Source organism: Sitophilus oryzae, unplaced genomic scaffold, assembly GCF_002938485.1.
Source record: "Sitophilus oryzae breed Bouriz unplaced genomic scaffold, Soryzae_2.0 scaffold_179_pilon_pilon, whole genome shotgun sequence".
Classification (NCBI taxonomy): Eukaryota; Metazoa; Arthropoda; class Insecta; order Coleoptera; family Curculionidae; genus Sitophilus; species Sitophilus oryzae.
In genome coordinates this window covers 61,481-84,625 of record NW_022146501.1, presented here as the reverse complement: position 1 = coordinate 84,625, position 23,145 = coordinate 61,481, and the positions used below count along the sequence as shown (strand labels likewise).

The 23,145-nt window shown below is 31.9% G+C and overlaps 1 protein-coding gene and 1 long non-coding RNA gene across 4 annotated transcripts in view; both read left to right on the top strand.

Annotated features, from left to right (window-relative positions):
• The first annotated feature begins 863 nt into the window (after positions 1-863).
• The window catches only part of LOC115882787 (acyl-CoA synthetase short-chain family member 3, mitochondrial), a 31,011-nt gene continuing 8,729 nt past the window's right edge, over positions 864-23,145 (top strand). The window contains exons 1-7 of one of the 3 annotated variants that reach the window (XM_030901030.1): positions 864-1,017; positions 3,025-3,187; positions 6,174-6,318; positions 10,964-11,108; positions 16,240-16,336; positions 20,483-20,694; positions 22,288-22,516. In XM_030901030.1, coding sequence (XP_030756890.1) covers positions 954-1,017; positions 3,025-3,187; positions 6,174-6,318; positions 10,964-11,108; positions 16,240-16,336; positions 20,483-20,694; positions 22,288-22,516 — 1,055 coding nt within the window. In that variant the 5' untranslated portion in view covers positions 864-953. Of the gene's footprint in view, positions 1,018-2,788; positions 2,909-3,024; positions 3,188-6,173; positions 6,319-10,963; positions 11,109-16,239; positions 16,337-20,482; positions 20,695-22,287; positions 22,517-23,145 lie in introns of those variants that run through there. The other 2 variants (XM_030901031.1, XM_030901032.1) reach the window with 2 other exon arrangements.
• LOC115882788 lies at positions 9,758-10,077 on the top strand. The gene is made up of 2 exons (XR_004050251.1): positions 9,758-9,811; positions 9,872-10,077. It is a non-coding gene; the product is annotated as an uncharacterized LOC115882788 (long non-coding RNA).

The window sequence follows — 23,145 nt, the reverse complement described above, 5'->3', positions numbered from 1 at the left end:
TGGAGTTTTCATTCATTGGAGTCAAAATTTGGTAAATTGGGTATCGAATACGGAAAGAGTCGCTACTATCATATTAATAATACACTTAGGAAGGTGTAACAAGGTGATTAAAAACTTGTGCTTACCTTAAAATCTCTTTTAAACTACACACAAACAGAACATTTATATAGAGCTTCCAACCCGCCAATAAATAATATAGCCCAGCCTAGGCGTATTATAATAAGCCTTAACACAAGTTAAAAGAAACTTCAACATCAGAATAATATTCTTATTTATAAAATAAGTAGATAAATTATAATAAAATTTAAGTTTATTTAATATTAAATATATTTTTTTATAACACTCTGTATAAATCGGTATTATAATTTAAGTATATTATAATTTCTGTACAACTAATTTAAGATACACGCTATATCAATATATTATGGGTCTATGCAAAATGTACAATGCCTTTTGTACCATTTAGGACCAAATGGATGACTATATTGTTTACAGTCCCGCAACTTTGCGGATCCGCGGGATTGATTGCTTTAATCCCGCGGGTTTGCGGGATTGAGATTTTGGTTCGGGATTGCATTCACTAGTATAGACATTTTTTGCATCTGGGTGTATTATATTTACGGTTCAACCTTGTTGGGGGTTTCTCCGAATATAATTTCGTTGCCATTTTCCAATAATTGAAATATTTCTATTTCATATCTATGACAAAAATTATACTAACAATCAATGGCGTGGTGCTTTCTTTAAATATATTCCTCCAATCGGCTTATAATCCAAAAGGCAACTACTCTAACCCCTTTGTATTTAAATTTCGAGTACAAATAATTTGATGCAAATCGAATCATTTCTCGAATTGATTTTTTACCTAACAGTATGAATTCGTTTCGTTAAAAAACGTGCGATTTCGTTAAATTATAACGCCAAACTAATTTATTTAATTAGATACGAGAAAAATGTACGGCGCGGGTGCAAGTTTGGGAGTTGTTAAGAGAAGGAAATCAGAAAGTAAGAAAAAAGGTATGAAAATGTTCATATGAAATCTCGAAAGTATAGCTAGTATTTAACTTTCATGAATGTAATAGATACTGAGTTTGTTTTTTAGTTTTGATCATAATATTTTCAGAAAATTATATAATTCTTTTTAAATAAACGTGTACTGTATATTTCGATACATTGATTTAAGAGTGTAAATGAACATATTGGCGTAAACAAAACAAGTCAATAAACTCACTAAATGTCAATTCGATCTTTTTTCCTATTCTTTCGCCAATGTAGATAGTATTTCAATTATTTAGAATGTTTATAATTATTGGATTTATTACATACATACAGTTCCATATTATCTAATACTTTCATGTCCAAATATTTTTAAAGAAAAATAAGGTAACAAAGCTGTGACAAATTAATGAGTTTTTCTAGGGCTTTCCATAGCTTGTTATGGGGTACGCTGTCGTAGGCTTTTTTTAAATCTATGACTACTCGGTGGGTTTCATGATTGTAGACACCTCTGGTAGACACTATTATTTTTAATAACTTAAGAGACATAATTTATGTAGTCTATAGTTGGTCTTCCTGCCCGAAATCCTGCTTGTTACTCAGCTTTTAAGTCTCTGTATTCGGCCTCTATTTTATTTATCAATATCTTGCCAGATACTTTATACAATGTGCTGATGACAGCTATACTCCTGTAATTATCGCAAAGAGATTTTTCTGCTTTTTTATACAGGGTGTCCCAGAAATAAGTGCAAGTATTTTAAGGGTGGTAGATCTGGTCAAAAGAAACACTTTTTCTCTTTATACCATTTTTTTAAATAAGTCCAAAATAACCAAGTTATTTTATTATGAAAATTTAAACAAAACATGCTTTTTTGCTTAAATTTTGAGAACCACTGGATCTTTTCTGGATTTTCTTTCATGTAAATTTAATCTACTACCCATGTTGACAAATTATGAAGAAATTATGTTTTTTAACTTAAAACTAAAAAAAAATTCCAAATTTTCAAAAAAAATTTTCGCAGTGCGTGTTTCTGAGAACGAAATATACTACCAGTTAAAACACTTGCACTTATTTTTCGGACACCCTGTATAATGAAAATGCAGAGCAGACCAGTTATCTACCTATACTAATATATACAGGGTGAGTTTCCTACGATGTTCTCTATGGGTATCTCGGAAACTACTGGAGATAGAGAGTCAGTTAAATGGGGAAAGAATTGCATTGAAACTATTAAAAATTTTGAAATACTTTAAATACAAAAATTGTTCATTTTTTAACTCTCCATCTAATAAAAAAATAATATACAAGATGTTCCATTTAAAAAAACAATTTTAGAAAGTCTGGTGTAGAATTTTGAAAATCTTGTATAATTTAGGTATGATTACAATATTTACCATTTTATCCTGGTTTGTACTTAAACAAACTTTTCAACTTTTTTATTCTAAGCCCTACATATGCCCGACGCACTGTTGCCGGACCCTGTAAACTTCTTCCTTTTCACAAATATTTAACAAATTTTATGTAATACATTCATTCTTCGTTTTGTGTTTTAGTCACCCATTCAACTCTTCTTATTTAGATATTTTATTTATACATTGTATCTTCCTAAAACATTTATGCTATACAATCAAACGTAAGAACTATTCTGAATAACATTTTGGTTAATTTTAATAAAAAAATACGAAGACAAAAAACCTTACTGTCAAATTTAGAACAATTATAATTTCAAAATTAAAAAAAATGCATTTAAAAATAATTAGGCCGTGTGTTATATTAATATGACGCAGAGAAAAAAATTGTAAAAAGTATTCTAAGCATACTGCTGCTATCAATGTATAACAAAAAATTATAGAAATTTTAATTTAGATTTCGCATTAATGGATCCCGTAGACTCAAACAATAATGTTGAAGGTAACAAATATTCTATTAGAGGATAAGAACAATAGCAACGAATGAAAAAAAAAGTTCAAAGTTATCTGCATATATTTAACCTTTCTATTTTTTTTATTTTTGTTTTTTTTTTATAGATAAGCAACAAACTACAGCTTTATTTAGTTCAAATTACGAAAGAATCTACAAGGAATCGATAGAAAATCCAGAGTCGTTTTGGGCCAAAGTTGGAGGATTGCTGTCGTGGTCCAAACCTTGGAAGAAGGTTCTGGATAATAGCAACGAACCTTTCACAAAATGGTAATTGTTTTTTTTTGTATTTTTAAAATGCAAAATTATGCAAAATTATTAATTTTTGCTAACTATATCATAAGTAGATTTTTATAAAAGATTTTGTTGTTAAAATACGCCTCTTCATGTCAAAAAATTAAGTATATTGGTGAAAGTTCCTAAATACGTTGAATTTTCTAATACCAAAGTGTATGAAAAATGTCGGTAATATCTTTTTTGGCTTATTGGAAACACACCTATCAAAATACCTACGTAACAAAACACAGATTCTATCCTTTTCAACAAAATTGCAACTGAAATTTCTAAAATGAGTACCAATTTGGAGTTTTCTGGTCACTTAAGGTAAAAATGGTAACTCAAGCTACCTCTCTGTGTTTTTGTAAACAGAGTTCATTTGGTAGAAACGACACTATCCAGTGGGTATTTTGTATCTGTATTCCGTTCGTGCATCTAATCAATTGGAACAATTAAAAAGTTCTCAAATTTGTGTATAATGAGTTTTAATCAGGCACTACTTTAAAGAGATAAAGAATTGGCCATTTTTTAATTTCAGGGTAGCTTTAAAAGTGCAAAACATTAAATCTAAAAATGTAAAATAATTTAAAAATTACTACATTATTACATTATGATAATTTTTAAAAGTATTTGTAGAATGGTAAATTTATAACAAATTAACTGAGCCATTTAAAGACTAAAATATTAGTTAAAATACATCTAAATCTGTATGTCTATGAAAATAATCTTAAAATAATATACTAGTAATTTCCAAATATTTTATCAAAGTCCAAGTGAAAATCTCAAATAGGAAACTTTTTTGACTACTGTCGCTTTTACTGGTGACGTGGTGACTGTGTCACCCTGTACTATACTAGGAAAGTGCTGTCTGGATCTGGAAATAAATCTCAGCAAGAGTAAACTTACGGTAATCGATCGAGGTGAAATCCCTCCACGACCTGAACTTCTAAATATAAAAAATGAAGATGAATCTCTATTATCTGGGATTCATATTAAGTAACCAAAAAGGCAAATGGCAATGGCACAAAGGAATATGAAAAAATTGAAATAAAAAAATATCCTGAAATTGGAATAAGAAAGTATCCTATAAATATCAGAAATGAGGACTCGAGATCAATAGCAACAAAACAGAATATATGTGTATCGGAGGAGAACAACAAGATCTAATACTAGAAGAAGGGAAGAAAATTAAGTGCTGCGCAAAATACAAATATTTGGGTATGCAAATCACGAATGATGGACCTTTGGATACAGCAATAAAAGAATGAAACCAACCTGGAAGGAATGCTATCACGGTATTAAATGGGATACTGTGGGACAGAAGTATTAACAACAAGAACAAAACACTAATATATAATACCATCATCAAGAGTATAACCACGTACAGCTGTGAAGTGTGGCCAATTAAAGGAAACAACAAAACGAATTCTGGAAGCTACAGAGATGGATTTTTGGAGAAGATCAGCAGGCAAATCAAGACTCGAACGAGTGACTAATGAACGCATAAGAGAGATTATGGAAGTTAAACATACAATAGTGGACGAGATAAAGAACAGTCAACTCATATGGTACGGGCATGTCCAAAGAGTGGCAGAAATAAGAATCCCAAGGCAAATTATGGACTGGAAACCTGCAGGAAGAAGAAAACCGGGTAGACCGAGAAGAAGTTGACAGGAAGGGATTGACACGTTTATGGAGGAAAGATCTCTGGGAGACGGTGCATGGAGAGACAGACAGACATGGAGAGATGGCATCGGAAGACGTAGAACATTTTAAACCGATTAGTATAAATATAGAAAATATCCATCATATTCTCAATCTTCCTGTACGGAACGGACGATCAAAACATCAGACATACAAAGAATATATGCGTTTGAAACGTGGTATTGGTAAAAATGTTACGAATATATGTATATGCATCTATACTAAAAGAGTTGAAGGTCAAAGACAGATTATCCACAACATGTCGCCGAAGAATGCTATGTAAATTACTTTGAAAAACTAATAGTACAGGGAAAGGTAGAAGGTAAACAACCGAGGCAGGTCACCTGTTAGATGGATAGATCAAGTAAAGAAGATACACCCCCACAGAATCTGCATTTGCCGTTGTTCCTCAGCTGCAGCCTACTGAGGTGTTCGTTGAGGAGACAGTGACTTGTTAAAAACCCCATGATAATCAGAAGTTTGTTCGTACCTAAACCAAGGAAAATCTTTAATTTTTCTCGGTCGTAAGTTCTAAGGAACTCTTTCGAGTGTCTTAGACCGTTGGTTAAGGTAGACTTCCCATTCCAGGTTACAGATGGAGTCTTCCAGGTTCCTCAGTTCCGCCTTTAGTTGGTTTCCGCTTGGAAAACAGAACGGTTCTGGTCCAGTTAATGGAATGTTCGCTCCTTCTCTAGCTAGATCATTTGCTTTTTCATTGCCTTCTATCCCTTGGTGAGCAGGCCCCAGAGTAGGAGGACTTTATTTTCTTTGCCTAATTTGTTCAGCTTCTCTAGGCATTCTTTGACCAACTTCGAATTGATGGTTACTGAGTTGATCGCGTTTAGTGCTGCTTGACTATCGAATAAGATGGCTATTTCCTATTTTCAATAGTTCCTATCTAAGATAAATTATTGCATGTGTCACCCTGTAAAGGTGACTTGAATAAGTGCACAGTGTAACGAAAATAACATAAATGTCTCGCTCACAATAATTTCTGAAGCTTTATTGAAGTTTTTTTAACAGATTATTTTTATATCATTTTTTTTCATTAATATTTTTTAGCTATAATATACAACGTAAGGATTAATAAACCCATTATAATTTAATTGAAAAGCTCATAATAGATATTTCATGTTATAAGTAAGTGGTCAGGCTTATTAAAAATAGCCTAATTAAGCCAAACAACTTGCTACTTTAATTTCTGCACGTTAGAAGACTAAAATCGATATTCTCTATAAATAAGAAAAATTTTAATATATTGCTACTATCAATATAGGTATGTTGGCGGTGAAATCAACGCTTGCTACAATGCTGTGGACCGACACGTCGAAGCTGGAAATGGTTCGAAAGTAGCGCTTATTTATGACAGCCCCTTAACAGGGGTTGTCAAAAATATCACTTATTCTGAACTCTTAGAAAAGGTAAGGATGTCATTGCTACACTTTTTCACGTTTTTAACTACTGAATCACTGATCGGTAATCAGAACAGATCGTCCGTCTAGAAAATATCCGGAATTTTGTATTTTTCCTAATTTAAATGTATTTTTTTTTCTGTACCACTCTAAAGGTGCGTATTCATTATCCGCACGAACGAACGAACGAACGAACGAATGTTCGCTAGTGGTATGGACGGGGACCGCACGATAGAACCGCACGAGAAGACCGCACGCATTTCTTCATTCGCGCGCCAGTTCAAATCGTCAAGATATTGTTATAAACCTGTTTTTTTTTGTTTATATACCGTCATTGAATTATCGCTAAGCAAGTTACTATGGAGCAGTGCATAAGGAGTCGGGCTAGGAAGTGAGAGACCGGAGCTCGAATCTCGGCCGGAACATCACTTTTTATTTTTTTTTAAATACTGTTGTATTCTATAGTTTATTTTTGTAGTATAAGAAAAAGAACTATTTATTCTGTTATTTTTTAATCTCCGTTATTAATATAAATTGATTGTTAGTACAATACCTCATTTAATATAAAATAATATTCTACTTTTTGAAATGTATCGGGCCCTAATTGTACCTAAAAGTAATATATTTTTAGTGATATACCATATTGTAAACTATTTAATATTTTAGTCACTTAAAAAGTTAATTTGCATTGAATAATTGCCTACCATTAAAGGAAATTTGAGCTATATAATCCTTGATGGGCATATTCTGGGTATGCAAATACTTCCTTTAAATTTTGGGTGTCGTTCAACCGATTTATTCTCAAAACCAGAAACTTCTACATATAAAAAGAAGCAGAGGTCACTAATTATAATAAACTTCACCCTTGGTATTACTTCCACTAATTATAATAAACTTCACCCTTAGAATTACTTCTATCACAATTACAATACGTTCATCTGCATTGGCATTTTCTACTTTTCGATGGGAAACAATAAACTTCCCAATATTTTTTAAATGATGTAACAATTCCTCTTGTGGTTACTTTTCCATAGATATCCTCAACTCTGTCCTCATGTGAATTCAGAGGCAATGAAAATGAAAATTATTTACCATAAACATCGCAAACTAAAAACCTAATAAACAATTTTATACCGAATATAGAAATAAATTCAGTATTCTTACCTATCGTCCAAATCCATGTTAATAGATAATTATTATTTTTAAATATATTTTTGGAACTGCTGGTTTTAGTAATTATTAAATTAAACGAACTAAAAAGTCTTAAAATAAACAATTCTTAACCATAACCCCAAAAATTGCAGATCTCCTGTCAACTTTCTTTATTTTTTATTTATTCATTATTTTCCTAGTGACGTCACAGGTGGTATGCGCGAACTGAACGAAATTGGAGCCGCTATCGATCGTACCTTGTATTCTTTGTACCATGACGTCTAAACGCCTTTGATGTACCGACTAGAAGCGGATGGTCGAGCGCACGAACGAACGAACGGCCGCATGCGTTCGGTCCCCGTCTAAATATACCGCACTTTCATTCGTTCGTTCGTTCGTTCGTTCGTTCGTTCGTTTGTTCGTTCGTTCGGATAATGAATACGCACCTTAAATCTGAAAGCGCACGCAGGCGAACGCCTTTGGTGTACCGACTCGAAGCGGATGGTCGAGCGCACGACCGAACGAACGGCCGCATGCGTTCGGTCCCCGTCTAAATATACCGCACTTTCATTCGTTCGTTCGTTCGGATAATGAATACGCACCTTAAGACAACAGTAATCCATCACGTAGGTTGTGCCGATAGTAGGCTATGACCAAAATCGCATGGCAACATCATCTTGTCAAATATTGTTGATTGCAAACCGGTTTAAGATTTGAGAAATAATGTCGCAAGTAAAAAAAGAGAGAAAAATGGTGGAATATTTGTATAGAAAAAGGTGTTCGAAACGTTAAAAAATTAGTGCAATTGACTGAACACGGAAAACGTGCAGTATATGTGACAGTAAAGAGGATAAAAATGGCACAGATATTAAGCATGGACCAGTTTTAGGAAGACTGCGTAAGAGTCGCGAAAACAATAATTTAAACGCTTTAGTGGCATTAAGACGACAGAATCCACGCCTAGTGTTGCGCAAATTGGCTAACAGATTTCGAAGTGCAAAATATTGAAATATTTTAAATGGTTTTCTTCTTGAAACGGCTCATGTTTTATATCCAGAGGGGTGGTGTTTTCAGCAGGATAATGCAAGATGCCATACGTCTGCCTATACTCAAGCTTGGATGCAATAATACCATTTGGCATTAATTCAAAGGCCAGCAGCTTTACCAGACTTTAGTCCCATTGAAAACATATGGGGACTAATAAAGATTGAAGTGGAACGAGCAGCTCCACGAAATAAACAAGATTTGATTCGCTCAGTTTTACAGGCCTGGACTACTGCCACTGAACATTATGGTGTGGACCTAGTTTCGGGTGTACCTGGACCTTTAGTTAAGTGGTTGGAGTTAAATGGAGGCTGTATGAGTAATAAGTCCTAAAATATATATATCGATATTTGTAATTTTGCTTTCTTTTTTGCGGATACTTTCTAGACGGACTACATTTTGATTACTGCTGATAATATGCTGTTTCTGAAAACATCTGAATTAAAGTTTATATTATAGCATGTAACTTCTTTAAACTTTTCTTTTCTTCTATAAAGATTTCTAAATACTTTTGGGCCTAACCAAATGACGCGAACAAAAACAAAATGCAAGTTGAAAATTCCCACCAAGCAAAAAACCTCACATTACATTTGCAACATTGCAGTCAATCCCCAAACAGTTTGCTTTGTAATGTTGATTTCTAAACGTCGTGTCGTGATTGATGAGACCTTGCTACAGAAACATTGTTTTTGAATGGTGATTAAAACGTTTTTTTCTGCAACATTGCAACAAAGATTCAAATAAAAGATCCGCGCAAGTTAATATTAATTAATAATATAACAAATATACCATTGGATCGAAAAAAACGGCGTCTAGTTGGCTTGGAAATGAATATTGATGACATTCCCCATATAAAATAACAGCGATTTTCTTTTCATAGCCATCGCTGAAGTCTTTTTTTTTCGATCATACGGTATAAGTTAGGTTAGGTTAACGCACAAAGCACTTGTTTATTTACGTTTTTGGTATCACATTTTATGCTTTTCGAATGAGATTTTAATGAATGTAAATGTAAGTATAATTTTATTATTATATGTGTTTTAATAATACTTAGCCATGAATAAGTATAACAAATTTTGTTTAGTTTAGTTTGTTTTTAAGCTAAATTTTATGTTTTAGGTTAGATTTTAGCCAACTGAAGATTGAAGTAGATAAAATCAGGATACTAGTATATCAATCTAATGATAAAATCACAAATAATATTCAATATTAATTATTCTCAATAATATTTTTTAATGATGTTATAATCATTTGAAATTTTATAAAATAAGGATATAATGGGCCTCAAAGATTACTGTCACAAGAGGTAAGTTTCTCATTGCTTTTTATTTATTACAACTGATTGTTTTTATTTTTACTACTTTAGAAATGATTGGATATAGATTTCAAAACTTTACCGAGAAGGAATTTGAAACCATGAATAAGACAATTCAACATGCGAAGACAAAATATGAAAGATCCAAAAAATCAATTAAATATAAGTTTGCTTTTCCTTCTACATACATTTAATGTTATACTTTTCCTTTTGTATTTTTGAATAAGAAATATAAAATAATGTTTATACTGTACCTATATATTTTGTATTATTTCAGACGTTCAACTTTAAGATTTTTTTTACAAATTCGACTCGGAGATCAGAGTTGAGTAATTCCTTATTTAATGAGCAGCCGAAAAGATCAGTAAGTTCTCAGTAATTGACAGTATTTTTGATATTTTTGAAACAAGCAAGTGATAATTTTTTTTTCAATTTGTTTGACAAATTCGACGTTCTTGGTAGGGGTATTTGCCGTATTGGTATATTGGTATATTTACCGAGCATTTTTAATTTTTCTAAGTCAATGTTTATAGAGATATACCTACATATTTTTATAAATATTGTTTATGTTTTTCGTCAGTATAATATTAGTAAAAGTATATTATACCTATGTGAAAGTCCACAATTTAATACCCATTAATGTTTCTGTTGATTATAACCTATTACTGATGTATTATTGTTAACATAAAATTGCATAAAATTGCTAATGTTCGCAAGAAGAAACTGTTTCATTAATTGATAAGTAAACATAAAAAAAACAATTTTTATATTTTGCCTCTGATGAATAAAATGGTTTTTTAATGCAAACATTATCTATTTTTTGCTATATTATTTTAGCAATAAGTCAGTTAATTATAATTAATAATATAATTTTACCAATATTGTATTGACGTAAAATTAACGATATTGCTAATACATCACAAATTAGTACTTTCTTGAACGTTACGTTAGCAACGTTTCAATGCTACCTTGCACTGCAATGTTATTAGGCGGAAGATTAAGCTACCTTGAAACCTTGCATAAACCTCCCCACAATGAAAAAAGCAATGTTACACCTTGCTTTGCGAAGTTTTGGCAATGTTCCAGCAATAAATTTTGCTTGTTGGGTTAGAGCTTCAATAAAGATCTTTAATTTCTGTTTAGGTATCTAAACTAGCAGGACTACTCGCAAGGTATGGTGTAGAAAGAGGAGACAAAGTTTTAATTTATATGCCGCTTATTCCTCAAACTGTCATCGCTATGTTGGCTGTAGCTAGAATAGGCGCTGTTCACTCAGTAGTTTTTGGAGGTAAGTTTCCGTCCATAATAAATATTGAGTAAATTACTTTTAAGAATTTAACATTTTTTATTCTTTTAAAACCATTTTCATTAATTTAATTATAAGATGATTTTATATGGGTAAATCCACTATTTGAATCAGAAAATATAGAAACCAGATTGATATATTTTATATCTTTTATGATACTCTTTCTTATGGCTGGAAATATAAGAATGAATCATAAAAAATACAAATTAGTAATATAATTACCTACTTTTATTTGGTTTAATTCCCATTGGCTATAAATAATGTTAATAGTACACAGTACGGTTTAGATTATACAAGAAGAGTGGTATTTTACAAGGTACAATGTGATCGTAATATTTTGATTAAAGCTACTTTGTATGAAGACAACTAAAAAATTAATATAGAAATTTGGCTTAATTTTTTTAAATGTCAATGTCAAAGACCGATTAATCAAAAGAGTTGAACTTCTATATTCTTGAATAAAACATAATAGGATCAGAATAAAATGCTTTACGTATGTAATACAAATCATTACCGGAGTGAATAATGTATGTTTAAAAAAAGAAACTATGTTCGTTAATTTTTAATAACAATGAATTTAAATATGCATTACGCCACATAGAATGCGCTTATTAGCTGAAGATTATTCTGTATCTTCAAAAATGACTCATTTTTACACACTAATAAGTTGTAGATATATTTATTAACTAAATGAATAAATATTGTGCAATGAGTTTTCTATACAGGGTGTCAGAAAATAGTGTATCTAACTTCGATGGATGATTCTACAAATTAAAATAAAACAAAAAGTTCCTATGAACATATGCCCTAAAATGCTTGCCGAAGAAGTTACAGCCCTTGAAAGGTTAAATAAAAATAATATACCGGGTGCGTCTCAAAAGTGGCTCACCCTTATAACTTTTTTTTCAAATAAAAAAAACGAGATTTGGTATGTTAGTATATGACATAAGTTAGAATTGATTAACGTATTCAGTTGTTTTTGGTCACTTCCTATTTCACCGGAAATGACTAAAACCTTTTATTTTTAAATGGCACAACCGAATTTTTTTTACTTTATTTGATAGAAAATGACATTCTGAATAGAATGACATATCGTATGTCAACTTTTGACATTTTCGCTTTAAAAAAATCGTATTTTAAATTTCAATCTAGAATTCCGTGGCTGTGTTAAAAACGCTAATTTTTAATCAAGGAGCCTTGGAAAAATAGATTTGATTGATTGAATTAAAAAGTGTCGTTATGAACTGCATGTTACAATTTCAAATAAACCATATGAGAAAACGTCAAAAGTTGACATATGATATGTCATTCTATCCAGAGAGTCATTTTCTATCGAATAAAGTAGAAATATACCGAGGGTGCCATTTACAAATCAAAAGTTGTAGTCATTTCCGGTCAAACAGGAAGTGACCAAAAACAATCGAATACGTCAATCAATCCTAATTTCGGTCATATACTAACATATCAAACCTCGTTTTTTTATCTGAAAAAATAAAAAAGTTATAGGATATAGGATTGATCCACTTTTGTAACGCACCCTGTATATAATATAATTTCTGAAACAATATCTTTCTAGATTTACTTCTGAACAAAACAAATTATACAGGGTGTTTCAAAACAAATGCGAAAAACTTCCTGGGGTGATTCCTTGTTCAAAATAAAGGGTAGTTTACTTCATAAACATTGGGTCAAAAGTCAACCATTAGGGAGATATCGCGGTACAAAGATGGCGGAAAAATAATAACATTGAAAATGTTTCTGTTATCCTATATAAGGGAGCCCAAATCGAATTAAAATGCTACATTTGCCACACCATGACGTCATATATACAAGGGTATAGGAAATCTCGGCGCAGCGGCGGCAGTCGGCCAGCGCGCGCAAAAACCATTACATCGCTAATTGTTTATTGATATATCTTTATTAGTTTAAAAGCAAAAATATGGGGTTTGCTTTGATACCTTGTCAAGACATAAGCGAAACTTTTAAATTGTTTTTTTTTTTCATTTAGGCCTTCGTTTTTCGTTAAATGAAAGTTATATTAAAAAAATCTATTTTAAACCAAATTTCGCATGATTGAAATGATTACTCATGTTTAAAGTTTTTTTTGGTCAGAAGCGCTAATGGAAATGTTTTTTCGTAAATAATTATAAAAAATTACTCCCTATGAAGACTTTATTGTGTACTGGATCAAAAAATAAGTATTTGTTTTCTCTATACGGTGGTATTAATATATCGATTTTTGATGATAGTGCCCTTTTACCCGGTATAATTTTGTACTACTTAATAGGAATAAGGGTCCCCATATCATGTACTGTACTTCCATTCCTGAAAAATTCAGCTTGACACCGAAGTGAGAGGTAACGTCAAAATAAGCTTTAATCTACCTACATCATAGGTAGGTGTAGGTACTCTAGGTATATTCTACCTAGACAGTAGCTGAACTAGCTGACAGTAGTAATTAATTTGTTTAATCAATCATAAGTTAAGTTTAATCATCTTATACCTCCTATAACGGTAGGTTTTGGATTTTTCCTGATTGGTTTGTTAAACAAAAATATACTGGGCATATAAATGTCTGTTACAGGTTAATTCGTTAAAAAAAATATTGACGTAATTACTAAATAAGTACAAGATTTTTTTTCTAATTATTTTAGTGTATTTTTAGTCACCTAATTATAAAGGAGAGATATCCAACCATTGCATTATTTTACTCACAAATAAATGTTTTATGGTTTTTATTATAAAACAACGATTAATTTATTATACACCCCTTAACCCAAACACTCCAAGGAGGATATTTCGTGACCCCATATTTAAAGTGGACAAGCTTTATTATTCAATGTTTTAATTACCCAGCGTCTTTAATAAAAATCTAATGTAATTTTTCATAGAAATGATCTGACATAAAAAGCAAATTTTATCAAAAAACTTTTTGATTATCTACAAGGAGTAAACCGCTGACAAATGTCTGTATACTAATGCCAAAGTAATGCCAAAAATTCAAACTAAATACCAAAATTTCTCATATAATGCCCCACTAATGGCAAGCTGATTCCAATATAATACCACTAATACTACGAATAATATGTAACACATTTGTTTCACGCATTAACCTGTAACAATACTGGTAGGTACGTGCACAGATTTTTTCCTAGGTAACTTAAAAGTCGTTAAAAAGTCTAATTATATTTAAAGAAGATATAATTCCAACAAATTACATTATAAGGCCAATAATAACACATTTTAAAAGAAAAAAAGTTTTTGATAATATTTGTGTAGATTGACTACAAGTTGTATAACATAAATTTCTACGACCGGTCTACCTAGTGGTCTGCAGCATCGCCTTGTGGTGCAAACGTGGGCCTGTTAATCTGTGACGTGACGCACAACAATAAGAAAAACAGAAGCGTGGCTAAGAATTTAGTAATTTAAAAAAGTCTTTTAGATACAGTAGTAGGTATTAAAAAGTTTTGTGTTTAAATGGGGTTTGCCTTTAACAGTTAAAAATTATATCGTAAAGTATAACTTTCCGTAAGAATTCTTTTTTTTGCTTGCTTGTTTTACGGATAGGTGCGATCGCATAATTATTATTGATAATGTTTTATTCAATTTTAACATTACTACTTTTTCAGTGAATCTTTAAATCTGTTGTTTTTTGTTAAGTTCGTTATTTAAACATATGTATGTAATACGCTTATATTAACACTAATCATATTTTTACGTTTTTATTCATCATTTTCAATACCCCCCCGGTTGCATCTTTGTAAAGGACTGTGAATTTTTTATCTTGAAAACGAATAGAGATAGACTAATGAAATTCTATGGAAGCATTACTGTTATGAAAACACACTTTCTGGTAATTTTCTCACTTTTTTAAAATGGGTGGAAGGGGTTGAAATAAATTACACCTATCATTCTTGTTAACGAAATTTAAAGAAAAATCTTATCAAATACATGCAAAAAAAAATAATTTTGATAGTTTAGTTTGTTTAGAAATTTTTTAATCTCTTGTGTTTTTTTTTGATAAAACTGACCGATTTGAAATTAAAAAATAAAATGTAAAACATTACATGTCAGGACAAAAAACATTTTTAGATAAAGAATCTAGTGGGCTGCTGTGAAACATTTTTATTTCGTAATAATATCGTTACATTTTCTTCTGAACGATCACCTCTTAAAAATTATTTACCAAGACAATTTTTAATTCTGTATTTTAATTCATAAAAGTACAAAATAATATCGTTAAAAAAATAAAAATGTTTTTTGTCCTGACATGTAATGCTTTACATTTTATTTTTTAATTTCAAATCGGCGAGTTTTATAAAAAAACACAAGAGATAAAAAAGTTTCTAAACAAACTAAACTATCCAAATTATTTTTTTTTGCATGTGTTTGTTAAGATTTTTCTTTAAATTTCGTTAACAAGTATGATAGGGGCAGTTTATTTCAACCCCTTCCACTCATTTTAAAAAAGTGAGAAAATTATCAGAAAGTGTGTTTTCATAACAGTAATGCTTCCATAAAATTTCATTAGTCTATCTCTTTTCGTTTTCAAGATAAAAAATAAAAACATTATTTTTCCGCCATCTTTGTATCGCGATATCTCCCTAATGGTTGACTTTTGACCCAACGTTTATGAAGCAAACCACCCTTTATTTTGAACAAGGAATCACCCCCTGAAGTTTTTCGCATTTGTTTTGAAACACCTTGTAGATTAAATAATAAATAACATAAAAAAGTACAACAAATCCGAAAAATTAAAAAATAAAATTAACATGTTGTGTCAATTGGAACGTCAATCTAAACTGTCAAACATAGGAGGTAATGATGTCGATTTCTATCAGACACCTGTATTTTGTTTCTTTTGTTTCAAAGCTTCAAAATACACTAAATTATTTTGCCACAGATCATAATTATTGATAATAATTATACAGACAGCCATTAATCTTTGTGAAATATTTTCCCTCAAAAAAAAACGGAAGAAAAAGAAGCATATAGTAAATAGCATCGGGAGTAAATATTCAATTAGCGTCAAACTGAGAACGTATTCCCCCATGTCCCCGTTATCCCCCCGTTTGAGCCGAGATATATTAAGATATATCGTTGCTTTTAGGTTTCGCCGCTGCCGAACTTTGCACCAGGATAGATCATGCCGAACCGAAAATTATTATAGCTGCGAGCTGCGGGATCGAGCCCAATAAATTTGTAAGGTATATAGATAATTTTATTTGTTTTTTTTTAATACATTATCCAGAAATATTACTAGATTTTATTTGAATGAAAACTGTTATGTCGAACTTCTCTTCTGTTTATCTTTGTGCAATAGTTATTTATGTTAACTAGTGCAAAAAGGACATATTTGTTTCTCGATTTGATGCCCATTGCAACAAATATGTTTTGCGCATGTTGCACACATCAACATTTTTTCAACGATCGAATTGAAATTCTTATTTAAATGTTTATTAAAAGGTTTTTACAGTAGTTCACAGAATAATATTACCACTAACAATTAACTATACTACAAACAATAGTTATTTATGGTACTAGTGTGTTATCTTACATATAAGTCACGCTGGGAAATGTTTGGCTAATATTCTCAAGTGACTTACAGTGGTGGCCAAAAGTATGGAAACTTTTTTAATTTGTCATTTATGCTGAGAAATTAAAATATGAAATAAAACGACTTATATAATCGTGACCTACCAAATCTAATACATTTAAATTAAAAATTACAGCTATCAAAAAATATATAAAAAATTATGAATATTTTCTTGGTCAAAAGTATGGAAACTTAAGAAGAATGTTTATTAAAATTCAAGATAATATAAAAATTACTAATATTTAGTGGAATATCCCTTTTTTTATATATCCCTTTTGAATTAATTACTTCTCTACATCTTCGTGGCATCGAATCGATCAATCTCGTACAATCTTTACTGGAAATGCCCGCCCATTCAGTTGTTAGCACTTCCCATAATTCATTTTTATTTGAAATAGAATGGCTTCGAATTTTGCTATCCAAATGATCCCATAAATTTTCTATGGGGTTAAGATCCGGAGACTGTGAGGGCCAATCCATTAGTGGAACATTATGTTCATTTAACCAATTTTGAACAAACCGAGATTTGTGCTTGGGATCATTGTCTTGCTCGAACAACCATCTGAGTGGCATTTCTTCATCAGCATGAGGCAGTATATTATTCTCCAATATGTCTTTGTACAAAAAAACGGTCCATTATCCCATCAATTTTAACAAGAGAACCAACACCTGAGCGAGAAAAACACCCCCATACCATTATACTCCCACCCCCATGTTTTACTGTGGGCATCTGGCTGTACCGTGTACCTTTTGGTCTTCGAACATAACGTCTCCCGTCACTACCAAACAGTTGAAACTTGCTTTCGTCGCTAAACAGTACAGTATTCCATTTCTAATAAGACCAGGTGAGATGATCTTGAGCAAATTTAAAGCGGGCCATCCTATTATTCTTTGATATTAGTGGTTTCTTCACCGCAACTCTTCCAAAAAGTCCCATGTCATCCAACCTTCTTCTCACCGTGCGTGCAGATACCGATATTCCCCTTTCACCCATTTCTCGAGAAATGTCTGTGGATGTTTTTCTTGGATCTCCCATTGATATTCTCTTCATTACTTTCATTGTCCTGTTGCACAACTTTCTTGGTCTTCCTGACTTAAAAGCTGTTGAAACGTTCCCTGTTTTATTAAATTTACGAATTATTTTCGAAACGGTGCTTTTAAAATGTTTAAATATTTACTTATCTGAAGCAAATCGTACCGTTTATCAGCTTAAACTAAATAATTTTAATGTATTTATTTATGGTTTCCATACTTTTGGCCACAAGAAATCTATTGTTCTCCTACAAAAACTGCTAAACAGATTTTTTTCGCTGTGTAATTTTTGGAATACTTTTATTTGCTGATAAGCTGTTCATTTATATTCCTGAGAGTTTAAGCATAGCAATATTTTCTGTGATATTTTAAAAAGTAAAAAGTTTCCATACTTTTGGCCACCACTGTATATCTATACGCGAGTGCCATACAAAATTTTATCCGCAGAACGGTTTCATTTCCAGTCTCTAAAGGCGTGTTCTCACTTGTCGGTTCGCTGACGCAATCTGACTGATTCATTATCAATGAAAAATAAAAAGAACGATTGTATTCACACGTTTCATGTTTTGCTACATTCAGTATTCAGTTGGTCCAAACATTTTAACTAATTAATAGTAATTTGTTCTTATCGTTTTGATCTTGTTTTTAACATCAGCGACCGTTAACTCTGGTATCTGCATGTCATTTCAAAGTTGGACATAGGCATTCCCTCGTTCTACCCTATTTTTGTATAAGTCGTTGATGATATTCCAAAGGCACTCATATTTTCTATAATTATCCAAAAATGCATTCATGTTCATCACGCCATCGGAAAATCATTTTGAATAACGATGTGCGATGTGTTAACGCGAATTATTAATCTAACCTCAAAACTTTTAAACTGAACAAATCACGAAAATGTAGTTCTCACGCTTCAGTTTCTATTCATTATTCGATAATGATCAGTCAAAAATGAAAAGAGTAGAACTGGTTTTCACTTTAACTGAAAGTACGAATGTACTGATCATTTAACATGAAAATGTGTTCTGACGTTCATTATTTGTTCAGTATCACTGAATCAGTTGGACTGCATCAGCGAAACCGACAAGTGAGAACCAGTCTCTAAAGAATAATTGATTTAAAAGGATCTACCAGTTCTACTTTCATTGTATCAGGGTGCGTTTATGTTACTATGCAATATGAAAGAATTAAAAATATTTTGAACTTTATGAAAGACATTAATATATACAACCAACTGTGATACTCGCCTGTGATACTCTAATCTAACTGTGATACTGTGATGTAAATAATTATCTATTTTCTTGTTGTTTGTTTTTTGTATCTCTACTTTTTTTATGTTTAGTTTTTTTGATACTTTGTCACTCAACTTGAAATGTTTATGTCAATGTAGATTTTTAAATTTTGAATTGTCTTTGTAAGAGTGAACCCTTTGAGGATACTGAGATAGATCCCTGTAACTGCATTATTAACATACGAGTTGTATATGGCTAATGATCCTGGTGATCGATGCCAAGGAAGAAAAAAAAATAGCTTACATTAGACCAGTGTTTACAAGATCAAATTCGATTATCAAAATATAATTCATTTACGGCGTAGAAAGCCTTGTCTAGTAAATAAGAGTTCAATGCTTTGCGAAATGAAGAAAATGATGTTATGATGGATTTGATTTCAAATGACAGGTGATTGTGCATTTTTTTCGAGTTGTATAATATTGAACTTTTAACTAACTCTGAGCGTGGGGTAGGTAGATAAAGATATTGCTCCGCGTTCCTGAGTGGATAAGTGTGAGATGGCCTTTCTTGAGAAGCTGATACATGTTTACGTATTAGGCAAACGGATTCAAATATAAATAAGGAAGGAAGAGTCAATATTTTTAATTCTCTAAAAAAGCCCCGGCAATGAGTTCTGCTGTTTAGTCCCAGTGAATATCGAACAGCTCTCTTCTGGAGCTTGAAAATGCGGTCAAATTGAGCCGCACAACACGTACCCCAGAATGGAAGGGCATACCTGAGGTGCGACTCAAAAAGTGCATAATAAACAGTTCTAGCCACTGACAAGTTAAGCTCCTTAGAAACAGACCTTAATGCAAAACAGGCAGAGCTCAATTTTTTCGACAAAGCTTCGATATGTATGTCCCATTTCAGAGAATTGTCCACAACAAGCCCTAAGAATTTTACGGATTTTACGACGTCAATGGTGGTGTTGTCAAGTACAAAAGGCTGCAACGAGTTTTTATACGACAAAGCCTTAGTTTTAGAAATGTTGAGACTCAGGAGGTTCGAATCGCACCAAGATTTAATGGTGATTAAGTCATTTGATATAATCCTATGAAGTGCCGCGACGTCCTTGTTGCTCCAAGTGAAGCTAGTGTCGTCCGCAAAAAGACATATTTTGCCACTGATGTTTATGTTAGCAATGTCGTTAATAAGAAGAGAAAGAAAAAATAGGGCCAAGACAACGTGGTATCCACCCTCACAAGTTGCCTTCAGTTGCTCAGATACAACTTAAACCATTCGGTAGAATTCCACGGTAAATATTACTGAAGGATGGACAGAATTAATATGTTTATGAAAAATCATTAATAGCTATAGTCATTCCCATCCTAAATAATAAAGTATCATCTACATAGCGAAGCTATTAATCAACACTTTGACATAACAGTTTTCATTCAATATCCCAGAGGATTATTCTGTCATTACGTAATATGTTTCAATTTGTTCTATAGTTATATGGGAGAACTGAACCAAGCTATCGATATGTCACTTCACAAGCCCCAAAAATGCATCATTTATCAAAGAAAAGCAGTCTACAGTGCAGATCTAGATCCAGAAAGAGATATCGATTGGGAAGAAGCAATTAAAAATGTGGAGAGTGTTCCTTGTGTTCCAGTGGAAAGTAATGATCCCCTGTATATCTTATACACTTCAGGAACAACAGGTATGCAGCAAATTTATATATATAAAATAATTGTCTAAGCCTTGAGCCATTGTAAGTAAAGAACTACCGAACAATTTGTCTTAGTGGATTTTAAACCTGGTATTATTTGTTATAGAGAGTGTCCCAGAAATAAGTGCAAGTATTTTAAGGAAAAACATATTTCTCTTTATCGTTTTTCAAATAAGTCCAAAATAACGGAGTTATTTTACAAATTTAGAGAAAATTTCCAAAAAAATGATTTTTTGCTAAAATTTTGAGAACCACAGCATCTTTTCCGGATTTTCTTTCTTGTAAATTTAATCTAACACCTATGTTGCCATATTATCAAGAAACTATGTTTTTTAACTAAAAAAATCCAAAAAAATTTTCAAGAATTTTTTTTCGCGAAAAACATCTCATAGGCGTGTTTCTGCGGCTGAACTATACTACCAGTCAAAATACTTGCACTTATTTCTGGGACACCCTGTATAAACAAAAAGAAATATACGGTTTGTTTTAGTTTAATAAACAATCATATTTAGTAAACAGGATTTAATAAAATTACTATTACTATTTAAAATTTCCAATCAAATCTCAGTATCGTACTTATAAACAACACTTTGAATTCTCAAACTGAACTTAAAGTAGTCACACTGTCATTAAAATTGTAAATTATTCGGTATTTTCAATTCTAAATAGTAAAACTAGCAACACACGATAATAATGAATCAAATTTAATAATGATATCAGGTTTCTTTCAATTGTACATGGACTTTGAATGGTAATCCATATTAACAGATTTTTTTCGATATTTAAAATTCTGATTGCCACAACTATTATTAGCATTGATAATTATCTAAGCGTTTGATATATGATTTATATTTGTACTAGTTTTATTAATTGGTTCACTATTTAGAAAAAAAATTGTGTGTGCACTATGTGCGCATATTTGAAGTCGGTTTTAAATATGCGTATATTGGTTTAAGTCGTATCTGAGCAACAGAAATCAACTTGTGAGGGTGGATACCACGTTGTCTTCTAGCAAACCAATAGAATGTGGAGTATTTCAAGGCTCAGTACTAGGCCCTATTTTGTTTCTTCTTTTTATTAACGACATTGCTAACATAAACATCAGTGGTAAAATATGTCTTTTTGCGGACGACACTAGCTTCACTTGGAGCAACAAGGACGTCACGGCACTTCATAGGATTATATCAAATGACTTAATCACCATTAAATCTTGGTGCGATTCGAACCTCCTGAGTCTCAACATTTCTAAAACGAAAGCTTTGTCGTATAAAAACTCGCTGCAGCCTTTTGTACTTAACAACACCACCATTGACGTCGTAAAATCTGTAAAATTCTTAGGGCTTGTTGTAGACAATTCTCTAAAATGGGACATGCATATCGACGATTTGTCGAAAAAATTAAGCTGTGCCTGTTTTGCATTAAGATCTGTTTCTAAAGAGCTTAACTTGTCAGTGACTAGAACTGTTTATTATGCACTTTCTGAGGGTTCCAACCCCCAAATTTTTATCCAAAAATACCTATTAGTTCTATGTTCACGAATTATTAGACACCCTGTTTATTTACTTATTTTATCTCATTTTCCAGGTGAACCAAAAGGTGTACAAAGACCCACGGGTGGCCACATAGCTACACTAATTTTTACCATGAAGACGCTATACGGTTTAGGTCCAAACGATGTATGGTGGGCCACCAGTGACTTCGGATGGGTGGTCGGCCATTCTTACATGTGTTACGGACCACTGCTTTACGGAATTACGAGCCTTATTTACGAAGGAAAACCTACGAATACGCCTGATCCCAGCTCCTATTTTAGGTAAAAATGTTATAGACAAGCTACAATACCTATTCATATTAATTATCTATTGAGATCATATGAAGTTTTCTTTTTTATAAAATATTATACCCTACGATCGAAAAAAAACGGCGTCGAAGACGGCTGGGAAATGACAATCGTTGATAATTTTGGCTTGGTCAAGCCCTAGACGTCATTGCTTGGCCCGTACTCTTATTTAACTTTTAATGACACTTACACACCTTGTTTGCAATAAGAAGGTTGTAAATTATTTTTATATTGAGTTTGTGTGATTTTTAAATTATGTAGGTACTTTATTCTTTTTTAATCTTAGTGTTAATTTTTGACGAGTTTTTATGTCCATTTTAGAAAATAATCTCTAGAGATTGACCTAGCCAAAATTATCATCGATTTTCATTCTCCAGCCGTCTTGGACACCGTCTTTTTTTGATCATACGGTGCCAATATGCATTCATATTATCTTTTAACATTATACAGGGTGGTGCAAACTGTATTCCAGAAACTTCGGCAGCATATTCTGCAGATAAGAATCAGTAAAAAAGTTCGTATAAAAGGGTGATCTAAAATGCGTAGTTTCGGAGATACAGGGTGTAGAAATTTCATTTTTATTTCGATTTTTTCGAAATAAT